The sequence below is a fragment of the Camarhynchus parvulus genome, chromosome 4 (assembly GCF_901933205.1).
Source record: "Camarhynchus parvulus chromosome 4, STF_HiC, whole genome shotgun sequence".
In the NCBI taxonomy this organism is placed as follows: Eukaryota; Metazoa; Chordata; class Aves; order Passeriformes; family Thraupidae; genus Camarhynchus; species Camarhynchus parvulus.
Genome location: NC_044574.1, coordinates 51,385,456 through 51,403,710, shown reverse-complemented (window position 1 = coordinate 51,403,710; position 18,255 = coordinate 51,385,456). Strand labels below are relative to the sequence as shown.

Genomic DNA, 18,255 nt, shown 5'->3' with positions numbered 1-18,255 from the left:
CGTGACTGGCACCATGAAGTCTCAGCACGTGTTCTTAATGTCCAGTGATTTTACCCAAGTTGCAAAAGCAAAATAAAAACAGTTCCTTCCTTTCTTCTTTTCCATCTGCTTTGCAAAAAAAAAAAAAAAAAAAAAAAAAAGAAAATGTGTTTCAGTAGCCTTTCTGCAAGAGAAATTCTAGTCTTTTCTATACTTTTCTAACACTTTCCTACTGATGTGTAAAAAATGAGATGAAATGTTTTTGTGCTAATCATTAGTTGACAAAAAATACATATTTAAATCTTAACAACTTGGGTGGCTGAATCTCCCAATGTGGGGGAGGAGGAGATGGCTGTTTCAGTTCTTTTTTCTGCCTGAAAGAAATCATTTGCATTGCTGAGTTTGAGTTACTGTAGGCTGTTAGAAAGCAGAAAATTTTGATCAAATGAATAAGAAATTGTGTTGCCTTGATTCTGGGGCTGGGGGAAGATGAAGAGGGGATTGTATGCACTTATTTCAAGTTATCATACTTACCAGGAAAACTATCTTGGATTTCATTAGATTTTCAGCAGGTCAGTTTTAGAGTGGTTGTAAATGTTTTACAAAGTACAGTAAGAAGACAGACTGCTTTTAAGCAAAGAAAAGAAAAATTTAAAAAATTATTTTCCAATGTTTTGAATTGAAGTGAAAGCTCAATATAAGGATTCTGCTGCTTAGACTAGTAATATGTTCATGTTTTGGAAAACTTAAAAAACAATAATTGAGCAGAATGTTGCTGTGTAAGAGCTTCAACACATTTTCTAGCAGGGACAAGATTAGACAGTAATATTTATTTATTTACAGAGTGAAGGTTATAGGCTTTCTTGTGTTTATGAAAGCTTCACAGCCCTGTGGTTCTCATGTAAAATAATGTATTATAGTAGCTACACATCCCTTAATTTATGCATTTTGAAGCTTGGAGAGTATTTTAATAAAAGTTGCTTTTATCTTAGCTCTGTCTGTTTTTCTTTTGAGTCTCTTGGACTCCTTGAATCTTCTTCTCTTGCATGGGGCTGACATTTCATGGCACCTTCACAGCCTGTAGGGAGAGAAACAATTAAATACCTGCTGCATAGTAGAAACAGTCTGAATTGTTTAAAACTATCCCAGTGTTTTATTTCCTGATCATCTTAAAAATGGGGTATGTGTTTGTGTTGTTGCAATTGACACGAGATTTGCAGGAATCAATAAAATGATCAACCCTTATGGGAGTAAGAATTACACGAAATAAAGCTCGCTGTCAGCTTTTGCAGCGCTTGTTGAACCAGTTAACGTTTGAGACCTCAAACAAAGGTGATTGGGAAGCACATGTAAAAGCCCAGTTTCTCACAACTGCTCAATGAGAACCATTGCAATTGGTTTGGGTTTCTGCAGCTGACCTACACGCTCCTCTGATGGAATTGCTCCTGTGAACAGATGCTTCTGCAGAAGACTTGGCGGGGTTGTTTTTCTTTCCTTGCACAATGTCAGAATTTGAGAGGACCTTTGGAACCATTTTAAGTTTGATTTTCCTTTTCAGATGGTTTGTGCTACTATACAGTACAGCAGTAGCTTATGGTATTTGTCATTTTATCTTTAGGAAAAGACAAACAGAAAATGGAGACTTCAGGTAATAGATAAGTTATCTGGCACTAACAGTCACCAATGTGGATGCCTAACACTGCACAGATTTGCCCTGGTAATGATAGCCCAAGGGATGTCACCTCTTGCACACTTTTTGGGTTAACTCCTTAGGGACAGTAGGGGAAAACATTCACTTCTGTAATTTCACAAAAGAGTGTTTGGATGAGAAGTGCCAATCAGTTTAATTTCCATTCCCCTCCATCACATAACTTGACAATGAGTCCTGTGCTACTAAACCCAAGTGTGTTACTGAGTGCACATACACCACTATATAATAATTTGATTATTGAGTATTGCAAATTAAGGTGGCAGTGTCAAGTAGTGTATTTAAATTGTTCTGCTGGGTTTATATAATTTCTTTATGAACAGAACAAAATGTGAGCATTTCAGAGACCATCAATGCAATGAAAACTGTGAAATATTAGAAAGGTTATCACTTAGATTCTCTGTAAAGGTTTATTTTTAAGGACAAAATGGTTTGGCCTTCAGGTATTTTTATGTTCTGGAGATGTCCCTAGGTAATGAGAATATTGTCATGTTGTTATTAAGCTTACCATTATGTTTATGTATCTTACCAGCTCTTATCCTTTTGAAGGGTGAGTTGCTGTAGTGAGAAAAAGAAGAATAAACACTCTTTAAATAATCAAAATAATAGAAGCCTCTGTTTTGAGTAAAATTAAACATAGTAATAGAGTCTGTCTTTCAAGGAGATGAAAGTAGTTTGAGAGAGACAGCCAAATTATTAGTTTTCTATAAATTCATTGTAAAAACTCCACTAGTTCCAGAAGTGGTTTATGAATGCGTGAAATTAATTTCATTTATTGCTTCAAAGATGTCACCTCTTCATCCACTATCCCCATTGCACAGATCTTACTGGCATTCAATTTTGGACTTTTTGTTACTGTTCTCAAAAATTGACCTCTTTTTCATTTGTATCTGACAAACATGCCCTATTTCATGTCTGATTCCCAGCATACGTCTGATCTTTGAAAACATATTAGGAGTGGTTTTTTATATAAATGAATAAGCTTAAATTTTAGACATCTCCTAGAAATATCAATGTGACAATGAAATGGAAACTTCTCTTTCATCAGCAATCTTCAGTAAAATATCCCAATTTAATAATATTCAGCTTTTCAGGCAGGCATTGTCCAAGACAGGTGTTCTGTGTGGTTTTTATTATTGTTTATTTCTAAATTGTAACCCGCTAGGGATTTTTGTTTGGATAAAATAGATTTTTCTCTTCAGCAGCTGGAAAGACGGGATATAGGAATAGAAAGCCCTCACCTAAATGTGTAGATTGCAGATTTTAAACCAGTTACTTAAAACTTAGAAAGGCAATGTCTAGCCTTTGTATAAAGTTTATGTGATTTAGATTATTTCTATGTCTGCAGTACCCTATTTCCAAGGTGTTTGTTTTAAATGTTCACTTTTAACCATCTCCTTTTGAGCAACCAGCTCTGGATTTGGTTTTGTCCTTAAATTGTAGAGTCAATTCATTGTCCTGAGTGAAAATTTTCTGGATTTGTAGTTTAGTTGATCCACAGTGACTGGAAAATATTTGTCCTACTCTTGGTCAGTCTTGAAACAATCTGTCATAAAATCATGTATTTACTTTTCTCTCCTCTATGTCATAAATATATGTAAAGCATGCCTGCAGATCTACCTGATGGAGCAGGAACCCAGGATACCTGTACTAATTTGAATAAAAAATCCATAGCTACCCCAGCTTTGGAGATGCCACCTGCACCAGAATTTCCATCCACACCTTTACCGCCTTTGAGGTCTGCTCCCTGGTCATTTTAAAATCTGTTCAATAATTTTCAGCACTTAAGGTTCCCTATTCTAATAAGATACTTAATTCTGTATACTAACATAAGAAAAAAAAGGCAGAAATGCCTGCTCCTGTGGCTAATTTAGTCTGCTCAAAACTTATTGTTGTGATTGCTCTCTACCTTGTAGTTTAATTTTTTTGTGTGTTTTACAGTCTGGCAGGTGCTTTTCTTCAAGTAGAGCACTTTAAGAGAAAAATTTTTAGATTATTTTTTTCCTATAACAACTGAATCACAGAAAGGGTATGAAAAATACTGAGAAATACATAGTGTAATGTTCACAAAACTAACCCCACCAAAAATTTGGAGCAAAAAGCCTACAAAGCTTTGGTGTGAATCTCAGTAGCACTTGTGTCACTTTCAGTATTTTCTAAAGTTGTTTTCTGTCACATAATATAATCCCAAATTAACGTCTTCCATATTTGTAAATGTCCAATACTTCTTGGCTTTCTGAGTTTTAAAGCAGCAAGGATACTCTCGGCCTTCACTGGAAGTGTGATGCTCCTTAAGTGTGTTTTGCATCATTTTAACCTCTCAGTTTTATTTTACTATCAGTTTCATGGTCTTTTTGGAGGTTTTTTGGGGTTTGAGTTCTTTTTTACTTCTCAGTTTACTAACACTTTCACGCACAGTGTTTCCTCTTCTACATACTATTTTAATGTGGATTAAAAATCTCTTTCTCTGTGTGTCTTCACTTGGGTTTTTTTACTGTGAATGGAGTGAAAACAATGCTAGACCAGAACCTGCAGCTGCTCTTTTGCCGATAGCAGATTCCTGCCCTGGCAGTGTCCCTTCTCCCAGACTTTCTGAACATGTTGCTGCACCAGCTCCTATGAGGTAAATCATTCACAGGGGTTTTGATTCAGTTTACAATCTGTCCTCTTCTAGTCTGGGTTTGTCTGCCTTGGAGGAGAGAGGGTTGTTTGTCATTCACTTAAAATAAACTTCATTTAGCCGCTGTGACTAGGGATTTTCCTGGAAATGATAGGAGGGGGAAGGAGAAAAATTAGATAAAAATGAGGAAATTCATGAACAGTCTTGTGGATACTAATTGAAACAAGATACAATATTTAGTGTGTATATGCTGTCAGTGGTTGTCCACCATATAATGTGGAGTAACTTTTTAGTGGTCTCATCAAGTCAAAAGTGAATATGAATTTAGGAATATAAAAGTCATTTTCTAAAATGTGGGTTATTTAATTTGTAACACAGTGTTGTGCTGTGATGCAATCACGGAAGACTAGGAGACTATCTGGCAAATTTCCTGTCACTGGCCCTGGATAGTTTTACTGGCACTTAACCTTGGCAAATTGCTGGTGCTTTGAAGGTAATTTGTGAGTACTAGACAGGAACAGTAATTTTAGGTAGAAGAGAGCGACAGTACTTTGGAGGGTGATTGATTGTTACTGTTACTGAAGGTCAATAACATTTTCTCATGGATTATCTTACATTGTACAAGAGTTTTTGAGTTCCAGGTAGCATGCACAAGCACAAAGTCATAATATGAAACAAAGCTGTTCCTGTAAAAATGAGAATTAAATGAGCAGTGCCTGCTCCTGCCAGGCCTTAGACAGACATTCATGCTTGAATAAAGTATACAAGAATACACTGATGCCTACACCTGTGTGGGCTTTCTGCTGTTGGAAAACTAATACTAAGACTTGGAATTGACCAGTTTTAAACCTCTAAAGCAGTACTCTCAACTAGTTGAGAGAAGAGGAAATCTGACATCAAAATACAAGCCTATTATGGTGTCTTTTGAGGACATTTTTGTTGTCTGGGAGAAGCAGGTATGTTCATGAGTTAACATGAGCTTAGGCAGGATGGGATGAAGGCTGGTGGGTTCTTTCATGGTGACATTTGGCTTCAGCCAATACAGTAAAGAAGATTTGGTTGTAATGTTTTCAGCAGCAAATTCTCTTAGATCAACAAAGATTAAAAATACACACCGAAGATGTATGACGGTACTCCTGGTGATTTTATTTTTTAAGCAGAAAAGCTGGGATGAAAAAGGCAGTGAAAAAAGTACTGCTTAAGTAATTGATTTTCATGTCTACCAGTGAAACTTCAGTATGATTACACCTACTTGCCCCATCCATGGATGTGTGCAAGGCCAGGTTGGATGGAGCTCTGAGCAAAGTCTAGTGAAAGCTGTCCCTGCCCACAGCAGGAGGGTTGGAAGTAGCTGACCTTTAAGGTCCCTTCCAATCCAGCCTATTTTATGATTCTGCTGAGCTGTAGATGCCTTGCAGATACCACTGCAGTTACTGTGTTCTGAGTACCAAGGAGTCTTCTCTAAATCCTAGCTCTGCATCTGAATCCAGGCAAAAGAAATTTGAATCTAATCTTACTCAAGACTTATATCTCTAAATGTTGTTATTTGGCAAAATTAACCTAGCAAGCTTTAAGATGTGAAATCTGAAAAGCTGCTATGTTCTGACCATTGGTTCAGGATGACAGCCAAAGTACTTTTACAAGTATAAAAGTAGTTGGTAAGAATCTTCTGCTCAAGAAGGGCAGAAATTGGGGCAGCTTCTGCAGAGTTGTTGAGGGAAGTTTTAGCATTGGGTGTGGGAAGGAGAACAAATTATTTGATGCAGCTGTGTAGTCTGGATTCTTCCCTGAACTGAGAGATCATCAGTGTAGCAGTTACAGTTGATATTTATAAGTTGTTACTGAGCAGATGCTGCTGCTTTTATAATGCTCTTTTGAGTGGGAAATACAGCAAATCTGGTCTTCAAATCCCTTTTTTAGTAAAATGGTAGCTACTGGAAAGCTGCATGGAGCAATTAATGAGTGCCATGTCACGCTTTTAGTAAAGCAAAATTGGGCCATCCAAGGGTGAGTAGACTTGCTCTTGCTACTGAAGCCTTGAATTTGTTGGCAAGGACTCGCCTAGGTCCCTATTTTCGAATGGGCTCCATCTTTTCTTGGCTGAAGCTCTGTAAATTTTATCAGCCACTACTTAACCACCAAGAAGGAGAAAGCTTGCTGTGAAATGTATGGAGGATCTGGATTTGATTTCTAGATTAAAGTTAAGTGAGCTGCTTATAAGGTAGACTTCATAATGCTTTTTTATTGTAGTTTTAGTTCTTTATTGAGTCTTAAATAGTTGTATGTCTATATAACCAACTACTGTAAGTTATAGAGTATTATTTATTACTCTGTTTCATGTATGCGATGTCCTCCTGTAAGTTTAACAGTAAAATATTTAAGAACAGTGACAGCCTTTCCAGGAAGTTGCAAAAAGTCATCTCAAGAAGTAATCCTGGCAGCATTGGGCTGTGTAAACCACAGAATCTGGCATTTCCAGAGAAAGTGTATGACTAATATTAAACAGATGTGATGCCAGCAGGTCTTTAGATTGTATTTTATAGACATGCCTTTTACAGTCACGCAGACCTACTTTTATATTTTCTTTCAATGGAATTATTCCTAATATAAATACAAAGACTTAGTAATAAGTAATAATAGGTATTAGTCCTGATATTTGTTGTGTACTTTTTCATAAGTGGACAGCCAAGAACATTCTCTGCAGAAACTGTAGTTTGAAAGAAGGGGAGGTCTCAGTCTGACTGTACTAAAACTGTCAGAGTTTTTATGGTTTTTTCGGTGTGATGACAAGCAAGAGGAAGCAAAATATGGGGGAGAAATACTGCTCTCTTGTGGTGAATGCTACTTGTCTTTCTGCCTGCTTTTATTATGTAGAACTTTTGTTTGAGAACCTTTTGGGAGTCTTAGGCAAGTGTACAGCTCATCTTCCCTTCAATCATTCAGGTTTTAAATGCCAGCGGCCAAGTAGCCTCAGTGTCTGAAGTGTCATCTCCTGACACTAGGTGTAGTTTCTTGTATACTGATTGTGCTCTTGTTCAAGTTTATTATATTTTAAGTAACTACCCAAATAGTTTGGGTTTGTGGTTAAACAAGCACTCAAGCTTTAGCTGTAAAAATGCCTCCAAGAATTATTTTCAGCATGGTGTGATTCCCAGGGCATAAGTATTTGGTTCCTACAGAATATGCAAGAATTACAGATGCAAGAATATCAACTAGAAAGAGTTTGCTATTGCTAATTTGTATTTCTAATCAAACGAGAAATTTCTTGTCTGTATTATTGGTTCATTATAATTACTCATGAAATTAACATCAACTAGGAAGATAACCGTGCCTGCTCCAGATGCAGCAAGCTCTTTGCCAGCAGATGAAGCACCTGCTGTCTCCAAGATGTGTGCTGTGGCCACACAGACCACCGAGTTCCCCCTGCCTGCTGACCCAGCTGGGGGGCTGCCTTCTCCAGCTCTGCATGCAGGAACAGCCCTCGGGCTGCCTCCTGCCCTTGCCAGGTACATCCGAGCCAGCTGTGGTAGAAAGGTGCAGTCAGAAACTGCAATTTTACACACATGGAATCACAGAGTGGTTTGGTTTGCAAGGGACCTTAAGGATCATTTAATTCAAATGCTCCTGCCATGGGACACCTCCCACTAGACCAGATTGCTTGGGGTCCCATCCTACTTGGAAGTGAACATTTCCAGGGTTGGGGCATCCACGGCTTCTCTGGGCAATGTTTTCCAGTGCCTCACCATCCTCATAGTAAACCATTCCTTCCTAATACCTAATCTAAGTCTCTCCTCTTTAGATTTAAAGCCGTACAGTTTCACCTGATTCTTTTTTTGATGATGATGCTGTCCAGATGGAGCAGCTCAAGAGTTTCCTGATCCTCATAGTGCTGTGGCAATTTATACAGTAATTAGAAATTCAAGTAGTTTTTAGGCAAAAGTTCTAAAAATAATTTAATAATTAAAGGAGCCTTTTGATGGAGGAGAAAAGCAGTCATGGGTAGGAGATTCACTTGGGCTTTGTTGGCAGAAGTTGGTGATATGAGGAGAATATAGGCACCCTTGCTACAAAATGTGTGTTTTTAAATTATCCAGTAGTCCAGTAAAGTTTTTGGAGGAGAATACAGGCTTTAACTTGTGTAGTGATGGGACATCCAGAATATAAGTCTTTACCAATAGGGAGAGAAAGTGCTTCCCTCAGTAATTAACACTACAAGATACCTGAAAAAAACATACCTGTTTTGTTTGTTTGTTCATGGGTAAGGTTAGCTTTAGGAAAAAATTTTAAATGAACTCCTGAGCTTTAGTTAGTATTGCCAGAGGTGTAATAAGTGCTTGATTAATAACTTCTCTTCTCTTGCTGCTTTTGGGCAGGCATGAAGCATCTCTGCCTACTTGTGAAACAAATTCTTTCAATAAAATCTCAAGCTTTCAGTCTAAATCATCTGTAAGTCATACAAGGTAAATATTTTAAGGTATATCTACAGCAAGCTGCTAGATGTAAGCAAGGTATTCAGGCACTAGTTTTGCATTTAAATCTGGCAAATGGTATATAGTTCGGTACATATTTAGAGTGTTCTGTCCGTCTTTGTAGTAATTTAAAAAAATATACAGCAATTCAGTAGATAATCTTGAAATTTTAAAACAAGAACCCAAGTTAGAGGTTAGAAATTGTTGGAGTTGTTTTAGACCCAGTCTGAGTTTTTCACTTTTTTTTTTTCTGTTCAAATCCATTTCCACCTGTAAAATAAGTAGACAAAATGAAAAGGAGGTTACATGCTGAATTTGGTAAGGGTGGACCTGCAGATGTTATATCACTAAATATTCCAGTTTTCTATGTTAACTGTTTATTATGAAAAAGAGGACAAGGTAAATGATCTTCAGGGCTAATTCTGTCTACACCATGGAGACTTAAATGGATCCATGTGGAGAGTTCTGGGCCCTGGTTGAGTGGGAATGACCCAGGCATGAGAGGCAAAGTCTGCGATGAGGAATTTAAAGGCTGACAGATGCTAAATGCTCACTTGATGAGGGAATAGTTTTATTTGTGGGTGAAATCAAAATTGCTGTTCTCTATATTAGTATTCAAGTCGCTCACACATTGCCTGATGTGTCTGTGAGCTGGAACCTTCCATAACTCTCCAGTGGTTAATGTGGTCTGGTGTTGTACTGCATCTCTGTCAATCTTTCCTACTTTCTCTGTTTTCTCCTGCATTGACTCAAAGCTTCTGTGCTGCAAAAGTAATGCTGGAAGATCCTTCGGGAAATCTGCCAATCCTTGGACCCTCTCCTCCTCCAGCTCTTTCTCCTTTTGAGCAGAGATCAAAAATTAAGAGCATGGCTGCTGCTGCAGTGTCTGCTGCGATTGCTGTCCGGGCCAGGTAGACATCAACTTCAAAAGGAATGTTTTATAGGTTTGGTTTAAGGAGGTTCCAGTTCACACAAGAATAATTGGTCCCTGGCAGGGTTGTGAAATCAATCGGCTCTGTCACAATACTGGGCAAGCCATTAGAATATGTCCAAAGCTCCCATGCCCTTTTTATAGCTTAGCTGCTCTGAACCTGGTGAGTAATTCCACCATTCTGTTCCTCATGATACCTGTTTTACAGTTCAGTTAGTAAATTAACTGTAAATAACATTTGTGTTACGTGAGTGACAAAGAGTAATCTGTAACTTTGAGGAACTTTTTGATGCTTGAAAACAATAGCTTGCTGAGTTCCATCTAAATCTTTACTGCATTGCTTGTTATAAAGGCTTGCTTAGAGCAGACATTTTGACAATTTTTTCAATCATCCATTCATAATGGTAAAATACTTTTTAATAGGCAATAATACTCATTTATTTGTATTTCTAAATTGCATACATGTTCTAGGGTGCTAATAAATTATGTACATTAGAAAGCATACACAAAATCAGAAAACTAAAAAAGATGAAAACATTTTCTCATTTTTTAAAATTTTACTTTATTAATGGTAAAAATATATGAAGAACATGCTTCTCACACCTTAGTGAGTTTTCTTATGCCTCCCCTGAATTGTGCAGCCTCCACTTTGTGGGCTGCCTGTTTAGACGTAATTCCTGCATTAGTTTTCCTGTGTTCAGTTTCTCCAAATAGATTTTTCATAAGGGCTTTTGGGTTGTCCGTGGTCCCAGCCATCCTGATCTTTGTGTGGTCACCTCATTTGTTTCTGGGGTCTTTTTACACACTTGCTAGACTCCACGAGCCTAGTGCCTACCGCTCGCTGCTGGATGCGCTGCTCATCACGCCTGTCGCAAAGCCTCCCCTGCCGGCCAGCGCGCCCTCCAGGAAATCCACAAGTGCTCTGGAGTTGCCAAAGAGCAAGAGGTATTGTCCACGTGTGGTGTGTGGTTGGCACACAGGGACTCACAGGGAGCTGGCTACTCCTTCAGAGCACATTTCTGTTGTCTGCATGCTTGTGCCTGTCCTGGTGTTTGACGTGAGGTTAGCATCTCCAAACCCTGCTCGTTTCATGTCTTTGCACACCTGGACTAATGTGTGCACCCTGGACCTGCTGATGGTGTTTGTGCAAGTCCACCATACTAAAGCAGAGGTTTCCTTTCCTCACTGGCTTCAAGTGCCCTCTAATATGCATGGTGGTGCTTGTGTTGTGTGAGGAGCCTCTGAGGGAGGCAGTGTCACTCTGCAGAGGCAGCCGGAGAAGAAACACAAGATCCTGGCTTGAAACTTCTGTGTGGGTGAATTATTTGCCACAGTTCCTTGAGCAACTAAGCGTCATGTTAGGTTATTTTTTTAAAGCTCACTTTGAATGTATAAAATCAAATAACTGGCATGCAGGCCAGCAAATGACTGTTTCAAAAATTATTTGCTGTCTCGGCTCTTTGTTCCAGTGCTGATTCTGTTCAGTGCACAGGACTGTTTGTTCTCCTTTCCTGACCGCAGCGATGTTAATGCTTGCTTCAGCAGAAAGCTGCTTTTATGACTTCAGCTGCACAGGCAGGAGTCTGCTTGGTTATTTTACAGGACAGTGTATATTAAACTGTGCTAAGGAAGAAATAATCTGTGCATTTTCTTGTACCTATTTATATTTTCACAAGATTTAGACCCTTCTAGAGATAAGGCCCAACTATAAGTAGAGCTGAGATCCACTTGATGTAGAAACTGGTGTTGAGTAACAAGTATTAGTTCTTTTTTTCTGTTTCATGGCTTCCAAGGTGACCTCAGTCTCTAGAGAAGGTTAAAGTAGCCCTAACCTCAGGGAGGAAAAACAGTAGTTTATAAGACACAAACCAACTTTATTTGTATCAAAATTTCTAATTTGTAGCATATCCACTTAAAAAAGATAAAAAAGGAACATTGACAGAATTGTGGTGATATAATACAACTTAAAATATCAATTTTATTTTTGCCGCTGAATGATCTTACTCGAAAACCTTTTATGTATGCATTGAAAGAGAAAACCTCTTGAGGAGTTTTGATACCTGTCTGTGCACTACAGATGAAGCCCAGGCCATGCCATCAGCAAGACTTTTTTCTTTAGCTGTGGTGTTTGTTTGGTGATACTTTAGTACAGTGAAAACAAATTCTCTTGACTTCCCTTTTCTTTTTTTCCTTCACTCACTAATGTGCATTGTTTATGGCAAGTGAAGATAGGTTATTACATTAATGGAAGCTTTCTCTTTCATGAACCTGTAACTGGCTTTCTGTTTGTCCATTGTTTGCTCACCGTATGGGGGAAGCTCTCCTGGTATTGAAAATTTATTTTTGGAGATGCATTCGGTATTGGGATTCCCAGAGTGTCTCCATTCAGTTGTTGTCCCTTGCAAGTACATGGGGCTGTATGTTGGAAAAGGCAGGAAACAATGTAGAACTGGTTTCATGCTTCCACAGCTGTGACAGTTTTGGAGGGGCTTAATCTATTTTTCTCTTCCAACTGACAGAGCTGGGGAGAGATGTGCCAGGGAGTCAGAAGGTACACTGGGAGTACAGAGACCATATAAGCCTGCCCAAAAGACCGTATCAATATTGGATATATATCAAGATTGAGGCTGAATGGCTTGAAATAAACATCCATGGATTTTTAGGGCGTTTTAAACCTAACCTTTAAACTTGTGAAAAGTGAATCTCTTAAGCCATTGTAATATCCGGGTTATCCTGGTTATTCAGGTTGCTGCTGCAAGGCTGTGGCATAAGTTGATAAAGGAAGAAGATGATTTTCAGGCTGTTAGGGACATCCCAAACAGGATATGACCTAAAATCTGGGACATGTGATATAGCAGTACATTTTGTCTGAGAACACTCTGTATAAAACTGCATTTTAAAAAGGATTTTTGCATGAATAGCCAGTGTTGTCCTGAAGACAGCATAGAACAAATGAGGGTAATGATTTTTGGTTTCCATATTAACATCCTTAGTCCTGAGCTGCTGCACTGGTAAGGAAGGAGAGGTTAACAGTAGATGGAGCTGAAGAAATGAAGCTTTGTGCTGTCTTGTCCTATTGAATAAAGGACCACAGCCTTTGCTGTATGGCTTGAGAAACATGTAGGAAAAGAAGATAAATGTAGTGTCAGCAACTACATATTGTTACTGAATATCAGCAAAGATTAAGCAAAACTAGTCAATTATGTCAGGAAAAAAATAATAGATTTGAGTGAAATGTACCCATTGAATGTGAAACTAGGTATTAAAATGTCTTTGCATTAAAATCCATCTAGTGACATACTGTGATATATAAATGAATTTAATGCTGAAAAGTTGTTTTAAATGGCAGCTCACTTCATTCCACAATAAAATAGTTGATAAGAAAGGAGAGCTGAAATCTTACGTCCCATAACTAAAGAGAAAAGCATATGACAGAATGCAGCAGACTAACTGGTTCAAATAGAACTAGGACTGTTTGACTCAGCCAGGAAAGCCAAGTAATAAACTGCTTTGGAGTTTTCTGGCTCTTTTATATCTTTCATAACTTTATTGGAAAGGTAATGAATCTATTTTACCAAGGTAGCTTAGGCTTCTTTGCATTATCTCTGGGGACAAACTCAGGAAGGTTATAGCTATAACAAAAGCAGGGTGTTGATTCTCTTCTGCAGTAAGGTTCCTCCAGATATATTTCCCTTTTATCCCTCACTTCACTGTCTCTGCTCCAAAAAGCTGGCTGTCTAAAACTGTTCTGTACTGGGTTACTGCCAGAGTGCGTGACCTTTTTCTGGCTTAGTAACTGGCCTGAAGTGGTGGTGAGCATCCACATGTTTTCTTCCCCACCAGACTCCTCTGTAATGGGCTTTTTTTGGGGGTGTGTAACAGCTATGCAGTCTTGCACTAAGCTAAGTGTTTCATCCTAATGGCAGCAAGGATGGCCTTGAGTTTATGGGGCTTGCGTGTTTTCGAACAAACGACACATATGCAGCACAGGAAATTATGTATTTAATGTCTTGCATGACCAAGAATTGGAGCTCTGCCTTAAAATTAAATCTCAAGGCAGAAACACTGGGAAATTTTGGGAAGCACTAGCAAGAATGGGTGTTGACAGCCCTTTTGTTTTTGGCATGGCTTTTTGTTTATCTTCCTGATACCATGCTACATTCAATTACTTTAAAAAAATTGTAGTCTCACCTTGTGAGATGAGCACTGGTGTTAATTCTGAGAGAATACATACTCTGAAAGGTGCTTTGAGTTGTTTCTGTGGATAGAGCACTGCTTACAGAGGGGTTACATACTCCCTCCCTGTAATTTGATACAGAAATACCTCCACCCAGATGACTTTCTCTGCTCTTTCTTTCTATTACTTTATTTTGCTTTTCTTCTTTCTAGCAAGATACTGGAGCACTGTTAGGTTAAGATGAAATATAAACACTGGGCTTGTAGTAGGGATAAGGTCAGCACTCAGTGCTTCTTGGCTTCTGTTTCTCTATTTTTACACCAGAAAACCCTTACAAAAAGCCATCTGTATTTCCCTTGTTCATGGAATTTTGTTGCCATTCTCATACCTGCCTTTTTCTGGTTTCCTATATATATATATATATTTTTCAGCTATTGTGTATTTTGATACTGGACAAAATGTAGCACATGATTTGTATGACAAACAACTGAGGCCTGAGATCCAGATCACAGAATTCCTGGCTATCTGGAGAAAGCATTTACAGGCTGTCCCTTAGATACTACCTGACCTGTCCTGTCAGCAAATTTCCTCACACCACAGGGGACCTGTGCCCCACTTCCACAGTTGTTCTGGACAGCAGAGCAAGTTAGTTTAACAAGATATTTAAACCATCATTTATAGCCACAGAACTATTGATAAAATACTGATGTACCAGACTGAGCTGTGGGTTCAGTTATTTTTACAGATGGATAGCCAATATCTTACACTTGCATGAGGAGAAGGTCCAGCCAAATCCCTTGAACCTGGTTGAGAAAGTCCAAGTAACTTGGCCCTTGTTATCATCTCACTGCTCTTAGAAGTTACATGACATCAAGCTCCATTCTTTTCAGTTATTTAGTAGGTCCTCCTTTGGCTGATAACAACATCTCCATTATTAGCTTCTTTAAAGTTTGTGTGAAGAAATTCTGGACAGCATTGTATAGGAGTTACCATGGAAGGATGGAGGGAGGTTTAGGCATCTATAGCTCCAGACCACGTGTTTTTCTTCTCTCTTTTTGTTTGTTTGTTTTCTTGGGGTTTGGTTCGTTGGTTGGCTTTTTGGGGTGTTTTTGGTTTATTGGAGTTTTGTTTGTTTTTGGTTTTGTTTGGTTGGTTTTTTGTGAGGTGGTTTTTTTTTTTTTTTGTGGGTTTGGTGTTTTTGAGGGAGGAAGAACCATCAAAAACCTCTAAATACGTTCAGAAGGATTTTGCAGTGCAAATTTTTAAAAATGCCTATGAAGTGCATTCAGCCTGGTCTCTGAAATACTGGTGCTTATATAAAGTGTGAATTGGGCCCACTTCCTCCCTCATAGGATGAGAAATTACTATTTGCTTTTTCTAATTTTTTCCCCCCACTTTCCATGGTGCTTTTGTTGACCAGGAGAAAGGGTAAGTCTGAGGAGCCTTTTGTGAGCTCTGAATAAAGTTTGCACTAGCACTGGAGCCTTGTGTGTCCCCCTCAGACCTCCTGACTGGCTCCCCAGAAATTTGTTTGTTTTCCATACACACACTTACTCTGATAAAATAAGGCTGCACTGTGTGGTAGGAGCTGTTCTCCATGGAATTTCAGGCGTGTCTGTTAAGGATAAGCTAGCATATGTAAAAAATAGAGAGGTGTCTTTGGCTTGCTTCTTTGCCAGACGTTTTTCTTGGACTGTTTTTGCAATCTGTTTCCTTCGCAACACACTTCCAGAATTATTTTGATTAATCTTCCCATAGCTTATTAATCTAACTTCTCATGGGTTTTCAGGACACAAGACTGAGTCTGACAGACTCATGTTTCACTATTCCTTAGTTCTTGCAGTGTTAAAACCCCTTGCCCAAAGGTTGACAGCAGGGCATACACAGCTTGCAGGAAATGTTAGCTTGCAGAGATGAGCCTCATGTTTGCATTAATTTTTATCTTGGAAAAATTTGATTTTTGCTGTAAGTATTCATCAGGTATAGAAGGAGGAGTTTAAGGGTTATGGAACAGAGTTAAAATGTTAATGCTAGAGGCAGAAGGTAGGTGTGTCATTAATAATATACAAGTGTTCTGACATTTAAATGTTCTTGACCTGAAGCTGACCTGTGAGTGTCCGCTGGGAAGTCTGAGAAAGTACTCACACAGGGCTTGGTAAATACATTAGGTTTATCATTCCTCCCTCAGCTTCCCAGTGGCAACACTGAAAAGCAGGTGGGAGCTCTCTTCCATAATGTGTTTATTTTCTTAAATTTCAGTATTTTTTTCTCTTCAAATCCTGTGTTTTCTAGATGGTGAAACTTGGGTCATCATTGTCCAACCTCGTGAGTTGCAAAATACTAGTGGGGCTAATTATGGGCATTGTACAGCCAGTTGTAGAAGATAAGTGTGCTTCTGGAAAGATCCATCACTGTATTTGTAAAGTTGGATAACAATAACTAGAGTTTGAGTGTTTCTCAGTGTAGAAAAACATGAAGTAAAGTGTTGAGGAGTTAACTTTGCAGCATGAATTTCAAGTTCAGTTTAAAAGGTTGAACCTCTGATGAGGGAGACGCTGCTGAGGATGCAGTGCATTTTTGAAAGTGAGACAGAGATGGATCAGTCTTTCTGCAGAGAACACTGTATGTGCACTCACAGCCAACTGACTGGAGGCTGTAATTCCAGAGAAATGGTGCATTATTTCATTTAGCCAGCCATAGGTGGGCACTGTCGCACAGTGGAGACTTGCCAAGCTGCAGTAGCAGCCTGCCTGTTAAGTTAACAGGCTGAGGTGGTGGCTTGAGTTTATTCAATTTCTGCTTTTAAGAATCAGACATGCAAAGCAAAGGATGTCCAAGACCTTTCAGAAGTTTTGCCCTGAGGCCAGTAACATTCTCTCTGTCCGAGTGATGGCTTCAGGCTTTTCCCTTGGGAAGCTTCTTACTTGAGGCTTCTGGCACATAAACTTCCAGAGGTGATAAAAAAACATCAGAGGTAGCTTATACCTGGGTTTATAATTGTTGTTTAGTTCGGGATCATTAGGGTTTCACCTAATTTCTAAATGAAAGCCTGAGTGTCTCCAGCATTCTGTTGCTTCAAGAACTGCCGTACCATGTCATTCACAAGCCTTAGGATTTGACCACAAAAATAGCAGCAGTGGAGTTTCCAATCAGCATTGCAATGAGCCTTGTGGGCTTCCCTCAAGATGCTTCCTTGTCATCTTCTCCCTGGAGGGAGCCGTTTTTGCTTGTCTGAAATCCATTTTTGCTTGTTGAGTAGCCTCTGCTTGTAAAAGATGGCTGCTGGGTCAGCAGGATTTTTTATTTCTGACTGATGATTTGTATTATTTATGACTTATATATTCCAGACAAAGGCAGTGAAGAGGTGCTAGACTTGAAAAGTTATTTGACAAGCAGTAATGAGCTTCTTGGATGGAGAAGGAGGAAACTTTCTTTTTTTAGCACCAACAGTGCTAACAAGGAATTCTTAAAGTTGCAGTGGGGCTCTGGCCTGGAATGGGTTTGATGGGTTACATGTCAAATATATTCAACAGTAGAGAAGGATGTTTCTGTAACAATGAAGTTGCAGACATGCACTTTTTTCATTGTGGAAGCCAATCCTAAACTACCTTGTCATTTTCAGCCACTGCTGCTACTTCACATCAGAGGGTACTTACTTGTCCTTTTTCTTTCAGTCTGCATTAGCACTTTTATGCCCTGCGTCTCCACTGCCCCAAAATCGGCCTGTAATAAAGACTTGGAACATGAGTCTCAAAGGAATCTAACATGCACCTTCAATGCCTCCATTTGAGTTACACAAATGTCTTTAAATATCTTTTCAGCATTTGAAGATAATGGAATGCAAGGTCTCACTTTGTGCTTCTCTGGGCTTGTGCACACTGCGTACAGCAAATCCACCAGTGCTGGTTACCAAAGCCTGCAATTGCCATAGCTGTTACTCATTAAACTGAGCATTCAGATTTATTTTCCGAACTGTGAATGACTTTTTTTATCCCTTACCTGGAAGAAGATTTTAAATACATGAATTATTTACTCTGTAAATCTAGTGAAAACAAAAAAACCCAAGGTTATGAATGTGTGTTTTGGCCTCATGGTGTGTTCAAGTTGTTGCATGTCATACAGGCAAGGTAATGCTGTGCATGTGCAACACTTGTAAAATAAAAATAGCTCATGGATTTTTACTTTACAAACTTGGCACAGTTTGTAATTCTGGGAATGACCCTGGTGAAAATACACATGGTGCACTTGTGCTGAAAATTTGTTTTTCTTCAATAGAAGAAAGAATACAAGGCTTCCAGTGTGTTATCAATGGGTTTCTAAATTGTGCAAAATATGTTTTTGGAATGGTATTTCATGTATGTATTTGGCTGT

The 18,255-nt window shown here is 38.8% G+C and overlaps 1 protein-coding gene across 1 annotated transcript in view; it reads left to right on the top strand.

Moving 5' to 3' along the window:
- Positions 1–18,255, top strand: part of PDLIM5 (PDZ and LIM domain 5) — a 126,211-nt gene that overhangs the window by 78,677 nt on the left and 29,279 nt on the right. The window contains exons 9-15 of the mRNA XM_030947127.1: positions 1,598–1,627; positions 3,291–3,425; positions 4,194–4,310; positions 7,625–7,813; positions 8,681–8,767; positions 9,532–9,687; positions 10,521–10,652. Of these exons, the coding sequence (XP_030802987.1) occupies positions 1,598–1,627; positions 3,291–3,425; positions 4,194–4,310; positions 7,625–7,813; positions 8,681–8,767; positions 9,532–9,687; positions 10,521–10,652 (846 nt within the window). The remainder of the gene's footprint in view (positions 1–1,597; positions 1,628–3,290; positions 3,426–4,193; positions 4,311–7,624; positions 7,814–8,680; positions 8,768–9,531; positions 9,688–10,520; positions 10,653–18,255) is intronic.